The sequence below is a fragment of the Nanorana parkeri genome, unplaced genomic scaffold (assembly GCF_000935625.1).
Source record: "Nanorana parkeri isolate BGI_ZX_2015 unplaced genomic scaffold, ASM93562v1 scaffold262, whole genome shotgun sequence".
Classification (NCBI taxonomy): Eukaryota; Metazoa; Chordata; class Amphibia; order Anura; family Dicroglossidae; genus Nanorana; species Nanorana parkeri.
The window spans coordinates 1,142,349-1,158,165 of NW_017306530.1; the positions used below are offsets into that span (position 1 = coordinate 1,142,349).

Sequence of the window (15,817 nt, forward strand, 5' to 3'; positions counted from 1 at the left end):
AAAATAAATCTTTTTAGATGTGTAGCTTGTTTTTGTAGCTTGTCTTTGCAAGCTTTTCTCCAACAGACAGGAAACTCTGTCCCCATAGAAAGACAGACTGAATTTCCCTTAATTAATATCACTGCTTCTAGATCTTAAACCCTTTGTAAGGACAGTGTTCAAATCTAGTTTACAACTGATAATGAGATCTGCCAGCACAGTACAGACAGGGTTAATTATGGTAACATTAACCTGCCCAGCCGCCTTGCATTCAAGAGCCATAGTCTGTACAGAGAACAACATTTCTTTCAGAACAGAGCATGTATTGAGCAAGTAACACTAAAAAAACACTTTAAATGATATGCTATTTGAATAAGAAATACATCATGTATATAAAAAGGTGTTATCCCAATTCGGCACTTGACCTTTTACCCCCTTTGGCTAAATATCGCATCAGCAACTCTGCATGCTGATATGAGATCATATTACATTAATTAAACAAACATATTTACATTTTACTTACAATTTTAGTTCTACTTCCTGGTTCTCTTTGGCAAAAGGTGATGTAATGTGTTGCATACTGGGAAGGTTACATCAGCAGTGTATTGCTGGGAAATCTCATCTGTACTGTCGCGAGATTTCAGGGAAAGGCAAATCTGCCCTTTGTAAAAATGGCCACTGTAAAAAAAATGGAGAGGAAAAGAAAAACAAGGTATGCAAAGAATAACAAGTAATCAATTATCTAGAAGTACCTGTTTGTGGATTGACATCACTAAACATTTCTAAAGGTGCCTTTGTTATTTTTAAGATATGGGGAAAGTTCCTCTTTAATTTTTCTTGACATCATCCCAGTTTTATTGTATACTGTCTGCTTATGGAAGCTTTGGGCACTCTGCTTATTTCTGTGCACAAGCATTAGTACATAACTAGCAAATTAGTAATTAAAACATAAATATTTTGCCGCGCTCGTACCCCTAAGTACTTATAACTTCCGTGATAATTATGCAACACTCGTGATAGCGTGCTCATTTGTAAAATTATATATATCTAATCAACATCCACCTAATTATTAGTGCAAGATTGACATATAAAGTGCATAAAAAGTCCACTTGAATAAATAGACAGTGGTATAAAATTGTGCGCCTCAATCCAAAGTGGGCATCAGCAAAGACACAATCCTCTGTGACTATTCACCGTCCTCTCCCCATAGAACAACTCCCACCTCAAGAAGCGACCTTATATTATAAAGGTCTGATAAAGGCTTATTCCCTCTTTCAATCTCGGATAGGACCCCTAATGAAGTCACATGTAATTAAGACGTGCACTAATAATTATGTGGATTTTGATTAGGGGTGCGGAAATTAACGATTAATCAGTCGATTAATCGTTAATTTCTTTGATCGATCAAAATTATTTTGATCGATCAAAGTTACTCACCTCTCCGCCGGCTTCCGGGTCTTCCGTCGGAGATCCGGTGACGTCGCCGTCACCTGACTCCTCCCCCCTTCCCCGAGTGGCTCTGTCGGCTAACGAAGGGAAGGTGGGAGGAGTCGGGTGATGTAGTTGTCCGTGATGGGTAAAGAAGGGAAGGAGGGAGGAGTCAGGTGACGCCACGGACATAGACTCCTCCCCCTTCCCTTCGTTACCTGACAGAATCACTTGGGCTGTAGATTAGATATACTGTGTATAATCTTGCAAATGAGCACGATATCATAAGAGTGTAGGATCATTAACACGGAAGTTATAATAAGTACTTAGGGGTACGAGCGCGGCACAATATTTATGTTTTATTGTTCATATTCTGGCTATTATTACTGGAATTAGTGTGTGCTGCTTAGATAGGAGCTAAGCGCAAAGTTTTTCATTTGATAGCAAATTAAGTAGCAAGTAATTATTGGCACTTGCTACTTACAACCTACATGGCCAACATTAATTATGCCAAAGCAGGTGTAATGTGAGGTAAACATCCACGCTGCCTTTTTTGGTCATTTTGGAACCATTGATATTATTGCTACAACTGAAAACTGTAAATGTTTTCCTTTTATTTGTAGGTAACATGATTGAAAGAATAACTGTGTCGTGTAATAACCAACAAGATCTACAGGAATGGGTGGACCATCTACATAAACAAACTAAATTTACCTCTATGACCAATCCCACAATAAAGCCTCACTCTGTGCCCTGTCATACAGTAAGAACCTCATTTTATCTTTCAGGAAGATCACTGGGAATCACTGGCAATTTACTGAAACTGGCGCAGACGGAATCTGGAGCAGCTGTGCATAGTAGTAACCAATCAACGTCTATCTTCATCTTGTTCAGTTAAGGAAGAATTTTACCCACCAATTTAATGTCTCCCAAAACTGTCACTTTTAAGGCCAACTGTTAAGGTTGCCACTGTGCTCATTTCAGCTATCAACTGAGCTTTCAAGCCCTTAAATTGCTGATGCCATAGCTGATCACATGTGCAGCACCATGGCAACTTCAAACCAAATAGAGGCTAAGATGACATCTTCCTTGGCTGTAAGGAATTGTGGTTGTAGTTCTGCTTTAATATTTGAAAATGAAAGCTAGAAACTGATTGGCTGCCATGTACAGCTGCTCCAGATTTTGTCTGTTCCAGTCTTTTAAATTTTCCTAACTGTATCTTTCCTTGCTGTCCTCTGTATTAAATAAAATTGTTTCAATCAGCAGTATTTGTGCTGGTTATTCAAGCTATGCACCTAGCTTTGTGCAGTTGCAGTTGACAGTTTTTAGCTAAGCAATAATATATCTTTATATTTAAAGCCACACTCCTGGCAGAATGATAATTTTCACACTGCACTGGGTGTGTAAATTAACATTGAAAAGCTGTGCATTAAGTACAGAGGGTGGCTGCAATGTAGAAAAATCTTACCTTGCCAGCATGCTGTACCCCACACCCTGAAGAGAGGGAGTGATGCGTTCCAAGCTGTACAGCGTCTGGTTGTGTCACTTGTTCCTTTTCACTATCCTCCATTCACAAAATGTCTTGTGTTTTTTAAAGAATGCAAAACCTATGACATCATCTCTCCCTCATAACATAGTTTTATTACCCATTGATCCTACTATTAGATCCATTGACTTGATCGTAAATCACAGGACACGGGGAGTTAAATTGTAACCATTGGGTTATGCAACTTCGTGCAGGTGATTAGAAACTGACAAATCAGTCAAAACTGCAGGACAGCCCTGCATAACCCCTCTCACTCCCAGCCTACCTCATATTATTGCTAGTGTATTTCGGTGATGGATGTCTTCTGTCAGCTTGGAGAGAAGTACTCTCTTGCATTATTGTTGCTGAGGTTTTTTCTTTTTTGCAAGATTCTTTTAGCGAGTTTCCATAATGCTGTTCTTAGCCACTGAGGCACTCCAGCAGTTTTCCAGATTGGTTTTCTCCTTGGCAGTGCCTTGGTTCCTGCCATAAGGAATTTGCCAGGCTGGCCTGTAATGCGCTCCATTACTACACTCTTGCTTCAGTTCCCTCCTTAGCACTTTGTGCAGCCTATGTCGTTAGCTGCAGGGTGATTTACAGGTCAAGGGCCGTGGTCCATCAATTAATCCCCTTTGTAGTTTATTCCCACCCAGAGGGCAAAAATTAGATGGCATGTCTTCACTAACTTCTGTGCATTTGTGATAAGGACCAAAAGCTCCTAGGTTAAGCCTCATTCAGCCAATACAGCTGTCCAGGCAGTAGCCCCAGTTGCCTAAAGGTTTAAATCTGTGGCTCCGGTGTGACTTCGGTGTTACATTTTGAGCAGTAGTTCAGCTTAGGAATTTGAATTTGGCACATCTGTTGTTTCCCATTCTTGATAGGGGCCCATACTTGCCCCTACACAACCTACTTCCCGGACACTGTACTGCACATGTGCCCACCATTCTCTCTCCTGGCATGTGCTTTTCTGACTGGATACATGCTTTGTACTGCTGCTGCTGTGACTCTGCACAGACACAAAGGAGAAGTCACACTGCTGCACAGTGCTGGTTTTTACTAGCCTGGGCCAGCTTGCTGTCTACAGTGTCTGGACACGGGGCACCCTTCTTAACTCGTGTTAGCTGTGAGTTTTGTGGGGGAATGCTCATGGTGGATGAAAGCCGTAGGGTTGCTGGGGCGGGGTCCGCTTAGCCCTTTCTCGGTTCTAGTGAGGGTCCTACGGCTCTGTAGACCCTATCTCTGTAAGTCCCATGCTCTGCCTCCCAATGCCCTTCACTGCTAGCATTAGGGTCCTCCTCTGCTCCCTCTGGGGCAGCCTCTTCTGATTTAATATCTAAAGACTTTACCGCCGCCATAGTAGATTTTATGGGAAAGATCGCTGATCTCCTAAATATATTTGGCTGTAGGGGCTGCAAGTGGGCCCCGTCTCCTGCTCCCTCAAAGACACCTTCTTACTCTTCTCTGCCTGCTTTCACACTTCTTGAGGAAGAGGGACCTTCCATGGACCTTGCTATCTTTTGTTTGAACAGGCCCCTACAGTCCCTATAGAGGATGTACCTGTTTTCAAGGACCATACAGGCAAGAGTTTAGAAGCCCTCTTTAATGCCCTTTTTGTCTTGCAGGTTCGGCTATGCAACCTGCAATGACCTCCATGACAGTATGTGAGACCATGTTGTTCTGGTCCATCTATCTTTACTGGCCTTAAAGTTCTTAAACAGCTGGAGCTTTTTCCCCTGCTCTTTGGTGATGGCGTGGCAGATACTTTCTGGCTTGGCAGATACTAAATATTTGGGATGAGCCTTGGCTTAGGGGTTGGTCAGCAGAACTCCCCAGCAAAAAAAAGGGATGCCTTTTTGCAGACTTCTTGTATACTTACATCAAAAAGTCCCTGGGTAAGGGGGGTAGGAGGGAATTGGGGTGTTAAAAATGCCCTTTTGCCTCAGAAGAAGTCTAAGACTAAGTTTGCAAAATCTTCTGCTCCATACCTTAAGAAAAGTTCCTTTTGTCCTTCACAGGCCTCAGGTTCCAAACCAAGTGCGCAGTTCTGTCTCAGGGCCTGGGCCTCCAAGCTTGGTTAAAGTAAGCCCTCTTCGTAATGAAGGCAAGGGACATTTCTGATGGCTGGGTTCAGAGTTTCGTTACAAGAGGCTACAAAGTGGATTTTCGCTCCCTGCATCCTCCTTGTTTCCTGTTATCCAGTCTGTCCAAATTTTCTCAAAGGTGGGCAGATTCCTTTGGTGGCTTCTTTCTCAGGGATTCAAAGTCCTGGTTTTGGGGGCAGAAATGTTCCAGGGGTTTTTACTCCTAGTTTATTCACTGTCCCCAAGGCCATGAGAGGGATTAGCCCCATCTTCGACTTAGCAGATACTCAACCAGTGGGTTTAAAAGTTGCAGATGGAATCCGCTTGCTCTGCCATTTCCTTTTTTCACCCGGTAGATTACCTGGCCTGGTAAACATCAAGGACTTGGATTTACACAGCACAGTTTTCCTGCTTCCAATTTGTTGCTCTTCTCTTAGGTCTACAGCACCCAGGATATTCTAGCACCTGTCTTGGCCAGGCTGTCCTTCTAGGGGATCCCCATAGTGGGTTACATAGAGGACGTCTGAGATTCAGCAAGCAATATAGACCTTTCAGAGGTTCGACTGGATCCTGAACTTCCAGAAATCTGCTCTGATACCTTCCCATTGCTTCTTGCCACAGGAGAAGTTGCTGTCTTCGCTTACACCCTCAAACCCTACAGTCCAGGAAATATCCGACCATTCACTTTGCATGAAGATTCTATGCCAGATGGTGGCCTCCTTCTAGGCATTTCCCCTAATGCTCAGTTTCACTCCAGGCATTTGCAGCTCCACATTCTAACTGCATTGTACAAACAGGTTTGATCTCTAGATCACCCCATGCACTTTTACAGGAGTTTAGAGTAATTTGGTTGTCGGGACTTAGTTGGACAACACCACAACTGTGGCTTACAGCCACTGTTAAGGAGGCATCAGAAGTCGTTTAATTAGGTGGGGAATGCCAGACGTGAATCTTCTGGTGTCCAGATTTATCGACATAGACAGGTCCATGGAACCCCAACCTTCACGGTGGATGTCCTGGTGACTCCTTATAATTAGTTCATACTGATCTTTTCCTTCCCTCCTTTGAAGCTCTTGCCTCTGGTGATCTTCCTGACTAGCCCAACAGGGTCCTAGTATGCCCGCATAGTCAAACTTCTGGCACAGTTCCCATTGGCGCTTCTGGACCTTCTAGACCTACTGTCACAAGGTCTGGTATTCCACCCTGCTTCTCTATCACTGGCTTTAAAGGCATGGCTGTTGAAGCCAATGTCCTGAGGGACAGAGGCCTTTTGGATGCTGTCATCTCTAGGCTGCGTAAGGCTAGGAAGCCAACCTCCCAGAAGGTCCACCATCACACCTTGAAGGAGTATTTTGTTTGGTGTGAGAACAGCAAATTCCATCCTAGCAAGTACTGCATGGGACGCCTTTTTTCCTTCCTTCAGTCTGACCTGGACCAGAGTTTAGGTTAAAGCCTAACTACAGCGAACAATTTTTAGCAGTTACAGGCTTGTTTTATGTTTTGGCCCAACCTCTAACTGCCACTTTTTCTGGACAATTTGACTTGTTAGGCTGGGTTTACACCTAGGCAGCACTGTTTTGGCATGCTTGTACACTCTTGTTCAGCGTGTGGTTATTTTCACGTTTGTGCGCATTTTGCACATTTTGCTGCGCATTTGTACATGCATACATAAAGATGCGCATTTTGACTGGCAGCTTAAACATTGCGGGCAGTGGACGAACGTACATACAAACACGCATGTGAAAATGTGCATCATGTTTCTGCCGCATGCTTTCAGGCGTTTCCATTGAAGTCTATGGGCCAAAGACATGCTGTTAACTGCCCACAGAAGCTCTTTTTGGGCATTTTACATTTTCCTGCTGGTGTTTTGCTGCTGAAGTGTGAACAGGGGCCATTAAAAATCATGGGATTTCTTGTGTTGGGTATTTAAAATGGCTTTTTCCAACTGCTCAAAAACACCTATGTCTGAATCTGGCCTTAAAGGGAGTGGAAGAATAACTGCTCCATTGGCAGGATTATTAGATAATTTAAACTATGTTAAGCTGGAACTCAAAACAACATGCTAGTCACAGAAAGAACAGAAGACACTCCTGAATGTATTTAAGCAAGCGAGTAAGCAAATTGTGAACAGGTTTGTGTGTTTTTAGTAATGACAGATGAGTTACCGTTTTGAATGTTTTAATCCCAGCAACTCTTCAACCAAAGCCAACGTATAGTATTGTCTTTTAAAGACAAAATAAAGTGCTTCTAAACATGAGAAATATTTTGTTGATCTTATATTTTGTGGTATTACATTGTGCTTGAGTGCATGTGTTTAGTGTACTTAGTGATCTTTTTCTTTTGTTAATTTCTGAGCTAACATCAACATTTAGCATATTTGTGTGTGTTAATCCACACGTAAAGGTTACATTTACATATGTCTCCTCTAATAATAGGTCAAAGACTGGCGTTGAAATGTATTCAAGCAGTACAATGCTGTCTAAGCTCCTACAAAGCACTGAATACAAGAACTATATACACAAGCTTCTAACAGACCCAAAGTCAAAAAATTTGAAATCGTTTATTTTAAGAGAGCTTTTAACATATACAGTAAATATAGTGATGGCATGAATTCAGACTCAATCAGAATTTTATTTGTTTTCTGGTTGATTGTCATTCATAAAGCTTTAGACTTAAATTGCTTTTAGAGGCAATTTGTCATAAACCTGGCCAATTCACCCTGAGCATGTAACATAAATGCATAAGAACAGGTTGCATTTAGTGAAAAGCACTTGTCAAAATGGAGCAGATTTAGCAATAAAGGCAGCTGAATTTATATTTAAATCTTGACCTTTTCCCAATTTGAGCTTGATGATGCTTCGCCCATCTCCCCAGACTTCCTAGTTGGTAAGCGATGCCTCTCACAGTAATGAACCATCAGGAAGGTTCAGGAAATGTGAAGGTTCAATTAGACTATTTAATGTTCTCTTGCCTTTTTACATCTTGTTTTGATGTATTTACTGATTTTACAGCAGTATTTTACACTTTTCTATTTATTACTGCTACCTATATTCAGACTTATAAGTGCTTGTTTTTCTAATAGTTGTGCTTTGTATACAGCTTCCTTCTCATCCAGGAACCCCATCAAGCAAGCATTCAGACCTCAAGCCAGCACCTCACACACCTGTGTATCACACATTGCCACACCTCTCGCATCATGGAACGCCGCACAGTACCATCAGCTGGAGCCCCCTGGAACCACCTAAAACATCAAAGCCTTGGAGCTTGAGTTGCTTGCGTCCTGCCCCTCCCCTCCGACCGTCTGCAGCACTCTGTTACAAAGAGGTAGGGGAAAATGGTAGTAAAAAATTGTGTAACATATTTCAAGTTCAAAACATTTCCAAGCTTTAACTTGGTTTGGCAAAGGTACTGTTCACATAGTTTAATTTGGTGTTTCAGCTATATGAACAGCAACTGTCTATCACTTATTTGTTTTCTTTGCTTGTTAACTTTGGTTGCACAAAATATTGCTGATGTCTGGTATTTTGAGTAGTACCTACATGAAAACAATTCAATGGTACAGGTTTGTTGATCATTAACCCCTTCATGACTGAGCTTGTTTTTAGTTTCTGTTCGTAAATGACACTGATCTTCCGTTCCAACTTTTGTAAAATTTTAGTAGGTGGATGTTCAGGCTTCTCATGATGCCAGTTTTGGGCGTAAGGTCTTCTAGGTGCTCTCTTTGTTGTCGAGCCCTCTTTGATCCATTGTTACCCGGGTTCGTTAATGTGCCCATACACTCTGTGAATCTCGGACAGTTTTTGAGGAATTTTGTTTAAATTCACAGTGTGTCTCGGCCAACATCCCTCGATCAGCTGATCGAAAGAGCTGGCCGGAAAATCTTCGTACGTTCAGAGCCGGCAGCCATTGAGTCACCCGCTCTGATGAGGAATTCTGACAGCGGCCGGCAGCTGCTGTCAGGATACAATGCAAACAGCAGCATTCCCTGATCAACATGCTGTTAGTGTTGATGGAGGAATCGGCTCTATTTTTTTTCGTTCAGAGCAGTGTATGGCCAGCCTTAGTGTTTGGTTACTGTGTTGCCTCTCTACCTCTCAGTTTGACTACTTTTGTACTTCCTGTGGTTAATTTTTGACATACAGTACAGGACACAGCTCCCTTCCATCTGTTCCTAATGTGAGTGGTAGGGGTTATACTAGAGGCTGTCACCTCAAGGCAGTGGTATAATCCATGGTTAAGACAGATCCTGTGTTCTGTACTGTGGTGCAAGAATTTCTTTTTTGCAGCACGTAAATAATTTTACAGGTAAATCAATAATTCTCATTTAGTGTTTATGAAACTCTTGCCCATGTTATGCACAATCTGTCAACTTTATTGCCAATTGTCATTTATATTGATATAGTAAAACAAAGAGGGATGCACTGATACCGTTTTTTCTGTATTGAGTACCAATATATTTTTTTTCCTTGTACTGTAAGTCCCATAAAGGAAGTCGGGCAATGATTCGCTGCCTGGCTTCCTGATTAGCCAGGAAGCCGTCTCCATGCTCCCTCCTTACCAGGTGACGAGGGAGCATGAAGCTGACTTTCTGGCCAATCAGGAACCCGGGGAGGCGGGTAATGACTCGCCGCACGGATTCCTGATTGGCCAGCTTCCCAAACAAGTGACGAAGCAGCATGGAGCTGGCTTCCCGGCCAATCTGAATTTAAGTAAAAAGGATTGACTTAAAAGACAACTCTACGCAGTACTATACTGATGTGAAAGTGTGAAGAGCCACAATTATAAGGTTCTTATGCCACTCTCTCACTAATTATAAAATTGCTTTCCACTCATTTTATTTAAACTATTTTTTAAGCACACAACTGCGGATAATGCATTCAGTCCCTGAGAGCTCCCGACTGTTATCACCACAGCTAGAAAGAACCTCTGGAAACTGTTAGAATTCTATTACTCTTCATAAGCAGTGTGCTTACGGAGCACGGAATGTTATTTTTTTTTACTAGGGATGCACCAATACTTATTCCGATACCAGAACTTCCGGTATAAGGAAGCCGAGCAGCGAGTCATTACCCATTCCCTGGCTAAATGGCTGAGAAGCCAGCTCCATGCTCGTTGGGGATGAGAGAGCATGGAGCCAGGCAATCAGGAAGCCGGGTGGTGTGTAATGACTCGCTGCTCGGCTTCCTGATACACGAAGTTCTGGTATCGGAATACGTATCAGTGCATCCCCAGTAAAAAATGTGAACATAAGCACACTGCTTATGTAACACGTGTCCCTTTTGGAAGATTTCTGCAAAATTTGAGTGACAACTCAAAATTTTGGGCCTGCTGTCAATAGTTACTAAGAAAAATAGATGGGATTAATATCCTCAGCAGGGGCAGAAGATAAAATTTGACAGGATTGGTAACCCTTCCCCATTCTATACAAAACTTTAGATAAATGTTTAGTTTTGAATGGATTCTGTGCTTACATAATTTAAGAACTACATTCATTAGCTGCCAGACACCTTGTTCATTGCTTGTTTTGCTTCTTTGTTTCCCTCTGTTTTAGAGGATGTCTTGTATTCTTAAGGTAAGGGGTAGACCTACCTTTGTCCCTTTGGAATGGCATGTTATGCTGTAGAGCATATCTTCTGCACACTGTGGCTATATCACCATTGATAGAGGTCTCCCCCTGTCTGAAAAAAAATTGTTTTCCACATATGGTAAACAAAAGGTGTCTAGCCCCCTCCCTACTAAAGATCCTCACTCCACATTTATCCTACCTTTTGTTCCTTAATATTTTAATTTAATTGATTTGTCCCTGAGTTTGACTCACTACCTTCATGCTCACTTATCACTTTCAGTGTTAACCTAACCCTAGTAAGCATGAGACTTTGCATAGCTGACCTAATTTAGTATATCTTTTAACACTTTTTCACCATGTTCTTGCTTATAAAAAAAAAAAAATGTATGCGGTTAGAGAAGCCGGGCAGAAGAGAAAAATCAATATATACTTTCACCAGTACCATTGATCAGCCTGCTAGTCTGTGTGAACATACATATCCCTAAGCTTATAAGGAGGCCTAAATGAATAAATCTTGCTTTTCTTCTACAGGAAGTTTTTTTAATTAGATTTTTTTTTCAACAGGATCTCAGTAAAAGTCCCAAAACAATGAAAAAATTGCTTCCCAAGCGTAAGCCCGAGAGGAAACCATCTGATGAAGAATTTGCACTGAGAAAAAGTAAGTTTCTGAATTGGCAGCTGAAAAGTATATGCTTACTATATGACCTATGCTTTATGATCATTGCTTCAGTGATCATCTTGATATCTGTACTAACAGGTGAATCTATACATTTGACATTTTGTTATTGATTATTATTATTATTTACTTGGTTGCTAATACCGATACCGGAAGTCCAAAAAAGGAAGCCGGGTGGTGTGTAATGACTCTCTGCCCGGCTTCCTGATTAGCAGGGAAGCCAGCTCGATTAATTGAAGTTAATAATCTGCTAACCGATTATGAACATAATTGTTAGCTGCAGCCCTAGATTAAAGATTTCTGATGATTTGCATACTCTGCATACTCCGAGAAGGGTACCTTATTTTTAGCTCATGACCTGGTACCTGAGGTGTCTCAGTCCTTAGATGAATCCAAAACTTAGACACCATTGCAATTCTCACTAGTGCTGTTTGCAGTTGTTTAGAGCTAGAACAACCCAAATTGCTGTCACCTAAGGTCCTCTAGCCTAGGGTCCCTATAGTAATAGTCCTTATAGTACCAATAGTGTAGTAAGTTAAATCCAATAATTTATTGAAATAAAAGCAGTAAGCATTGGACTCACAAGTGACTGTGAGAAAGAAGTAGCAGAAACAACCAGAGCTATGCAAAGGGAGATGATCACATCATAGTTGGTGCCGCCCCACCCTAATCGTGGGCTGACTGTTGATGGTAGAGGCATAATTAGCAGGGTCTCACCTTGTGTTGTCATAGAAGGAATGACAACTTGTATACGGAACACTTTAGGGGAAGTTCCTCACTGCTGAAGAGGAGCGCTGATTTTTTTCTCTTTTTTAGTTTCTAGTTCCCCACTCCTCTCCATTAGCATTGAACTTTCTTACTACATACTTTTTTCTTTTTTTTTAATGTTTCCTGGGCTCCCTTTCAGATACTTTGTACCCTGTTTAGCATATGATATATGTCCATTTGACCAAGAGACTCCAGGTTTGATTGAGTAGTCACAGATTTGGCTGCTGAGCGCTTGGTTTTGTGTTTTTTTTGATCCAGCAATTAGCTGTCTGAATAAGATGTCTTGACATTAAAGTTTCCCATGGACAAAAAGGTGGATGCTTTCCCTTGCAGGCCCTGCCTTGCAGCCTGCAATTGCGGCTATGTCCATACACTCCACAGTGGCAGGGTCAGCATAAGGGCTGCAGCTGCACTGCAGTTTAAGGACTTCCACATTTTAGAGTTAGAATATGTTCTTGTTTTTCTCCCTGGAGAAAAGCAAGCATACTCTCAAAAACTTAATAGGCTTGTTCTAAGGTGTCTCTAAATGCTAATCTACAAATCTCTGCATTTAATGTAGTGACAAACAAACTCAGTTTCTCCTGCGCTGGTTGGAGGAATGGACGGGAAGGGGTGGCAGGCACAACTGGCCCTGTTCTCTCAGGCAATGGCCTGCTATATACTGAGTTTTGGGTCACTGGAGGACATTAGTACATGTCCTCCTGTGACCCTGAAGAGAACTATGGCCAATAAAGGTTAGCCTATAGTTCTCTTTTAAAGATATGTCCATCTAAAATATTGCATGGGCTGCCTGCTTCATTTATAAATACACCACAATAATATTGTTGTTTTATTACAATATATTTTGATTCCACAGAAGTGATAGAGGTGATCTTTGCTACCAAATGCTCTTGTTGGCGTCTTTTTATTGTTTTTTTTTTTATTATTTGTTTTAATTATTGTAAACCACTATTACTGCCAGTGCAGAGATCTGAGGCACATGCCGAAGACTGCACATAAAGACCCTTGCATTTTTATATGCCAGTCTCTGTACTGCACTCTGGCATGCCCCCTCTGCGGCACTACTACAGAGAGTGTGTGAGCTTTTCTGATTTCAGAGCAGGCTTCTGTGCTAGAACAGAGGATTATATACATTCATATTTCAAACTTGGTATTTGGCGGCACACTTAATTTGACTACCGTATATACTCGAGTATAAGCCGAGTTTTTCCAGAAGTTTTTCTTTGAAATAAATATTCATGCAATTTTAGAGAGACCAGGCTATATTCTTTTACTGCTGTGTAGTTTGCAGAAATCAAGGGATGACTAGGCACGACTGGCTAAACAACATAAATATTTGCTAAAAATGTTCACATGTATGTATTTCAGGTGTATTTATGTTTGCATAGAATTTAGCTTTAGTGCTGAAAACCATTTTATAACCCTCAAGATAGATGCTTACAAAAGTGTTACCCAGACAAAGAGCCCATGTGGAAAATGAATATATTCTTTGCTAAAATTGTATTCTTAATTTGTGTTCATCAGGCACAGCAGCTTTAGAGGAGGATGCCCAGATATTAAAGGTTATTGAAGCCTATTGTACAAGTGCCAAAACACGCCAAACCTTAAATTCCAGTAAGTTCATTTTTATGGTTTCTCTGATACAACATACAGTTTTAAATCACAACACAACGTTACTTGCTTTATCGTTCTGTGTGCTTTCTAGTTTTAATACCATCTGCACTATCAAGGTAATTAAGGTTATTTGTTAGAAAGTATTAATCATTGAAGTGTTTGATCATTTAAAAAAAGTATTTACAGCAGCTTGATATGTGTTGTTAATGAAATACACTTTTTTCTTACTTTTTGAACTAGAAAAGCAGTTGAGATGAGCCTTCCACACCTTGATCTATCTATCAAGCCAGCTATTTTTTACATCTTTGTTTTAAAGGTTTATCTAAATCTTTACAACATTCTAATTGGTTATCATTTTAACCTAGATACATACCTGCATCCACAGCACATTTTAGGACCAGTAGTTGATATTTTTGACCACTGAGCTATAGAAATAAAATAGTAACTTATGCTGCATAGTCATCCCCAAACTATACCAATCGCTGACTGTCAACAATCATACACAATCCAATTTAACTTGCCAAGTTGATTGAATATTGCTAATTGTGCATTCAGGTACCAAATATGTGTTGAGGGGGTTTGTTAAAAAGTATTTACTTATCATATCACTAGGCTATATTTATTTATCATGATGGTTCTAGAGTAGCTAGATGACATGTCCTACAAATCTTAATGACTTAAGTTATGCTGAAACGTAGTTCTCAACTGCCAAGGCACAGGGTGTCGAATAGATTATTTTCATAAAATGGTGTAAGCTTGTTACGAAAATGTATATTTAACCTGCATAGTACTATGTTCAAAGACTCAGTGGCAAGTGTTTTAAATGCATCTGTTTATTTCTTATGACTGGTAGGATGGAAGTGTTTGTTTTTCAGTACTGTTTTTCAGCAGGTAAGCAGAGACATCTGTGTTGTGATGCTGTGAAGGGAACGCAGCCAACCACACAAGTTTTTCATTATGGCAGTATACTCTACTGTCTCTTCTGTTACTACTGTCCTCTGATCTGCTTAACTATCACTCCCTAAAACAGCTTTTTCCATGTGCTTTGCAGATGCAATTTTTAAGTTTGACAAATAATTTTAGCAACCACAGAAACAAAAGCATCCATATTTAATTCAAGCTTTTCCATTATGCTTTTACCCTTCATGTTTGACACCTTTTGACCCTGCTCCTTGATGGCTGAGATATGTCTTTTCAACCTGTTATACCTGTTTCTGGTGCCATCTTCTTAGAATAGTTCTGTCAAAAACATTGACTTTGGCTTTAGGTCATAATAACATCTAACATATTTTTGTCAGACTCATAATTCCTAATTGAAAACTTACCAACAGTAGCAGCTGGAGGCCAACAATGAAGCAAGTACAGCAGTCAGTCTATTACCTAGAGACCATCAAAAAGGCATTTATGGTCTGAGGAAATATTAGTAACATTACTGCCATAAGAGTTAGCATCTAAAGTTTTTTGGGATGTGTGAAGGGGGACACTGTATAGTGGGATATATAGCCTATCAAGTTTCAATATTTCCCCAGTACAATGCCAAGGGATGGTGCATTATTACATTGATTCTGCAAATTGTTACACATAAAAAGCAAGATATGTAAAAGTCCTCATCATTTGTGCAGTTTAATCTACCAATCATTTACATATAAATATTTTTGTCTGTATTTTTTGAAAATAATTGCATGCAATCCTATGAAATATATATGTTGATGCTACTGTGTGTAAGTGATTGGTATACTATTTATTTTTTTCGTCTCTCCATAAATAATGGCTAACAGAAATACTGACATCAAAGTGAGATAAAGCCCCACCACACTCACATTAAACTTCTGTAGAAGTTTTTTTACTATTTCTTTTAGAAAATATGCTTGTTTCATTGCACTTTGTCGCTTTGTAATATACCATACTGCTGAAGAACCATTAGAAGCTTGATTATGGAGCAGAAGCCCCTAGACTAGGCATGATCTTGTTCCCAGAATGCATTATGGAGCCACAGTCGCTGTAAGTTCACAAAATGCATTCACATGCCAAAGTAATTTATATTTCCTCCTGCCGGCACTGTCTTATCTCATGAACAAGTAACTAATGAAATCTGCAAAGCTTTGTTCTCCTTTTTTTAACAATATTTTCTTTTTTTCCCTCTCTTCCCATCACCCCTCCTTTTTGCTTTTTGTTTTGTT

The 15,817-nt window shown here is 40.5% G+C and overlaps 1 protein-coding gene across 7 annotated transcripts in view; it reads left to right on the top strand.

Annotated features, from left to right (window-relative positions):
• ARHGEF7 (Rho guanine nucleotide exchange factor 7) overlaps positions 1–15,817 on the top strand; it is a 137,309-nt gene that overhangs the window by 96,012 nt on the left and 25,480 nt on the right. For 6 of the 7 annotated variants that reach the window (XM_018557009.1, XM_018557011.1, XM_018557013.1 and 3 more), the window contains 4 exons: positions 2,031–2,170; positions 8,113–8,337; positions 11,144–11,237; positions 13,548–13,637. In XM_018557009.1, the coding sequence (XP_018412511.1) occupies positions 2,031–2,170; positions 8,113–8,337; positions 11,144–11,237; positions 13,548–13,637 (549 nt within the window). Of the gene's footprint in view, positions 1–2,030; positions 2,171–8,112; positions 8,338–10,564; positions 10,586–11,143; positions 11,238–13,547; positions 13,638–15,817 lie in introns of all 7 variants that reach the window. The other variant, XM_018557012.1, reaches the window with a different exon arrangement.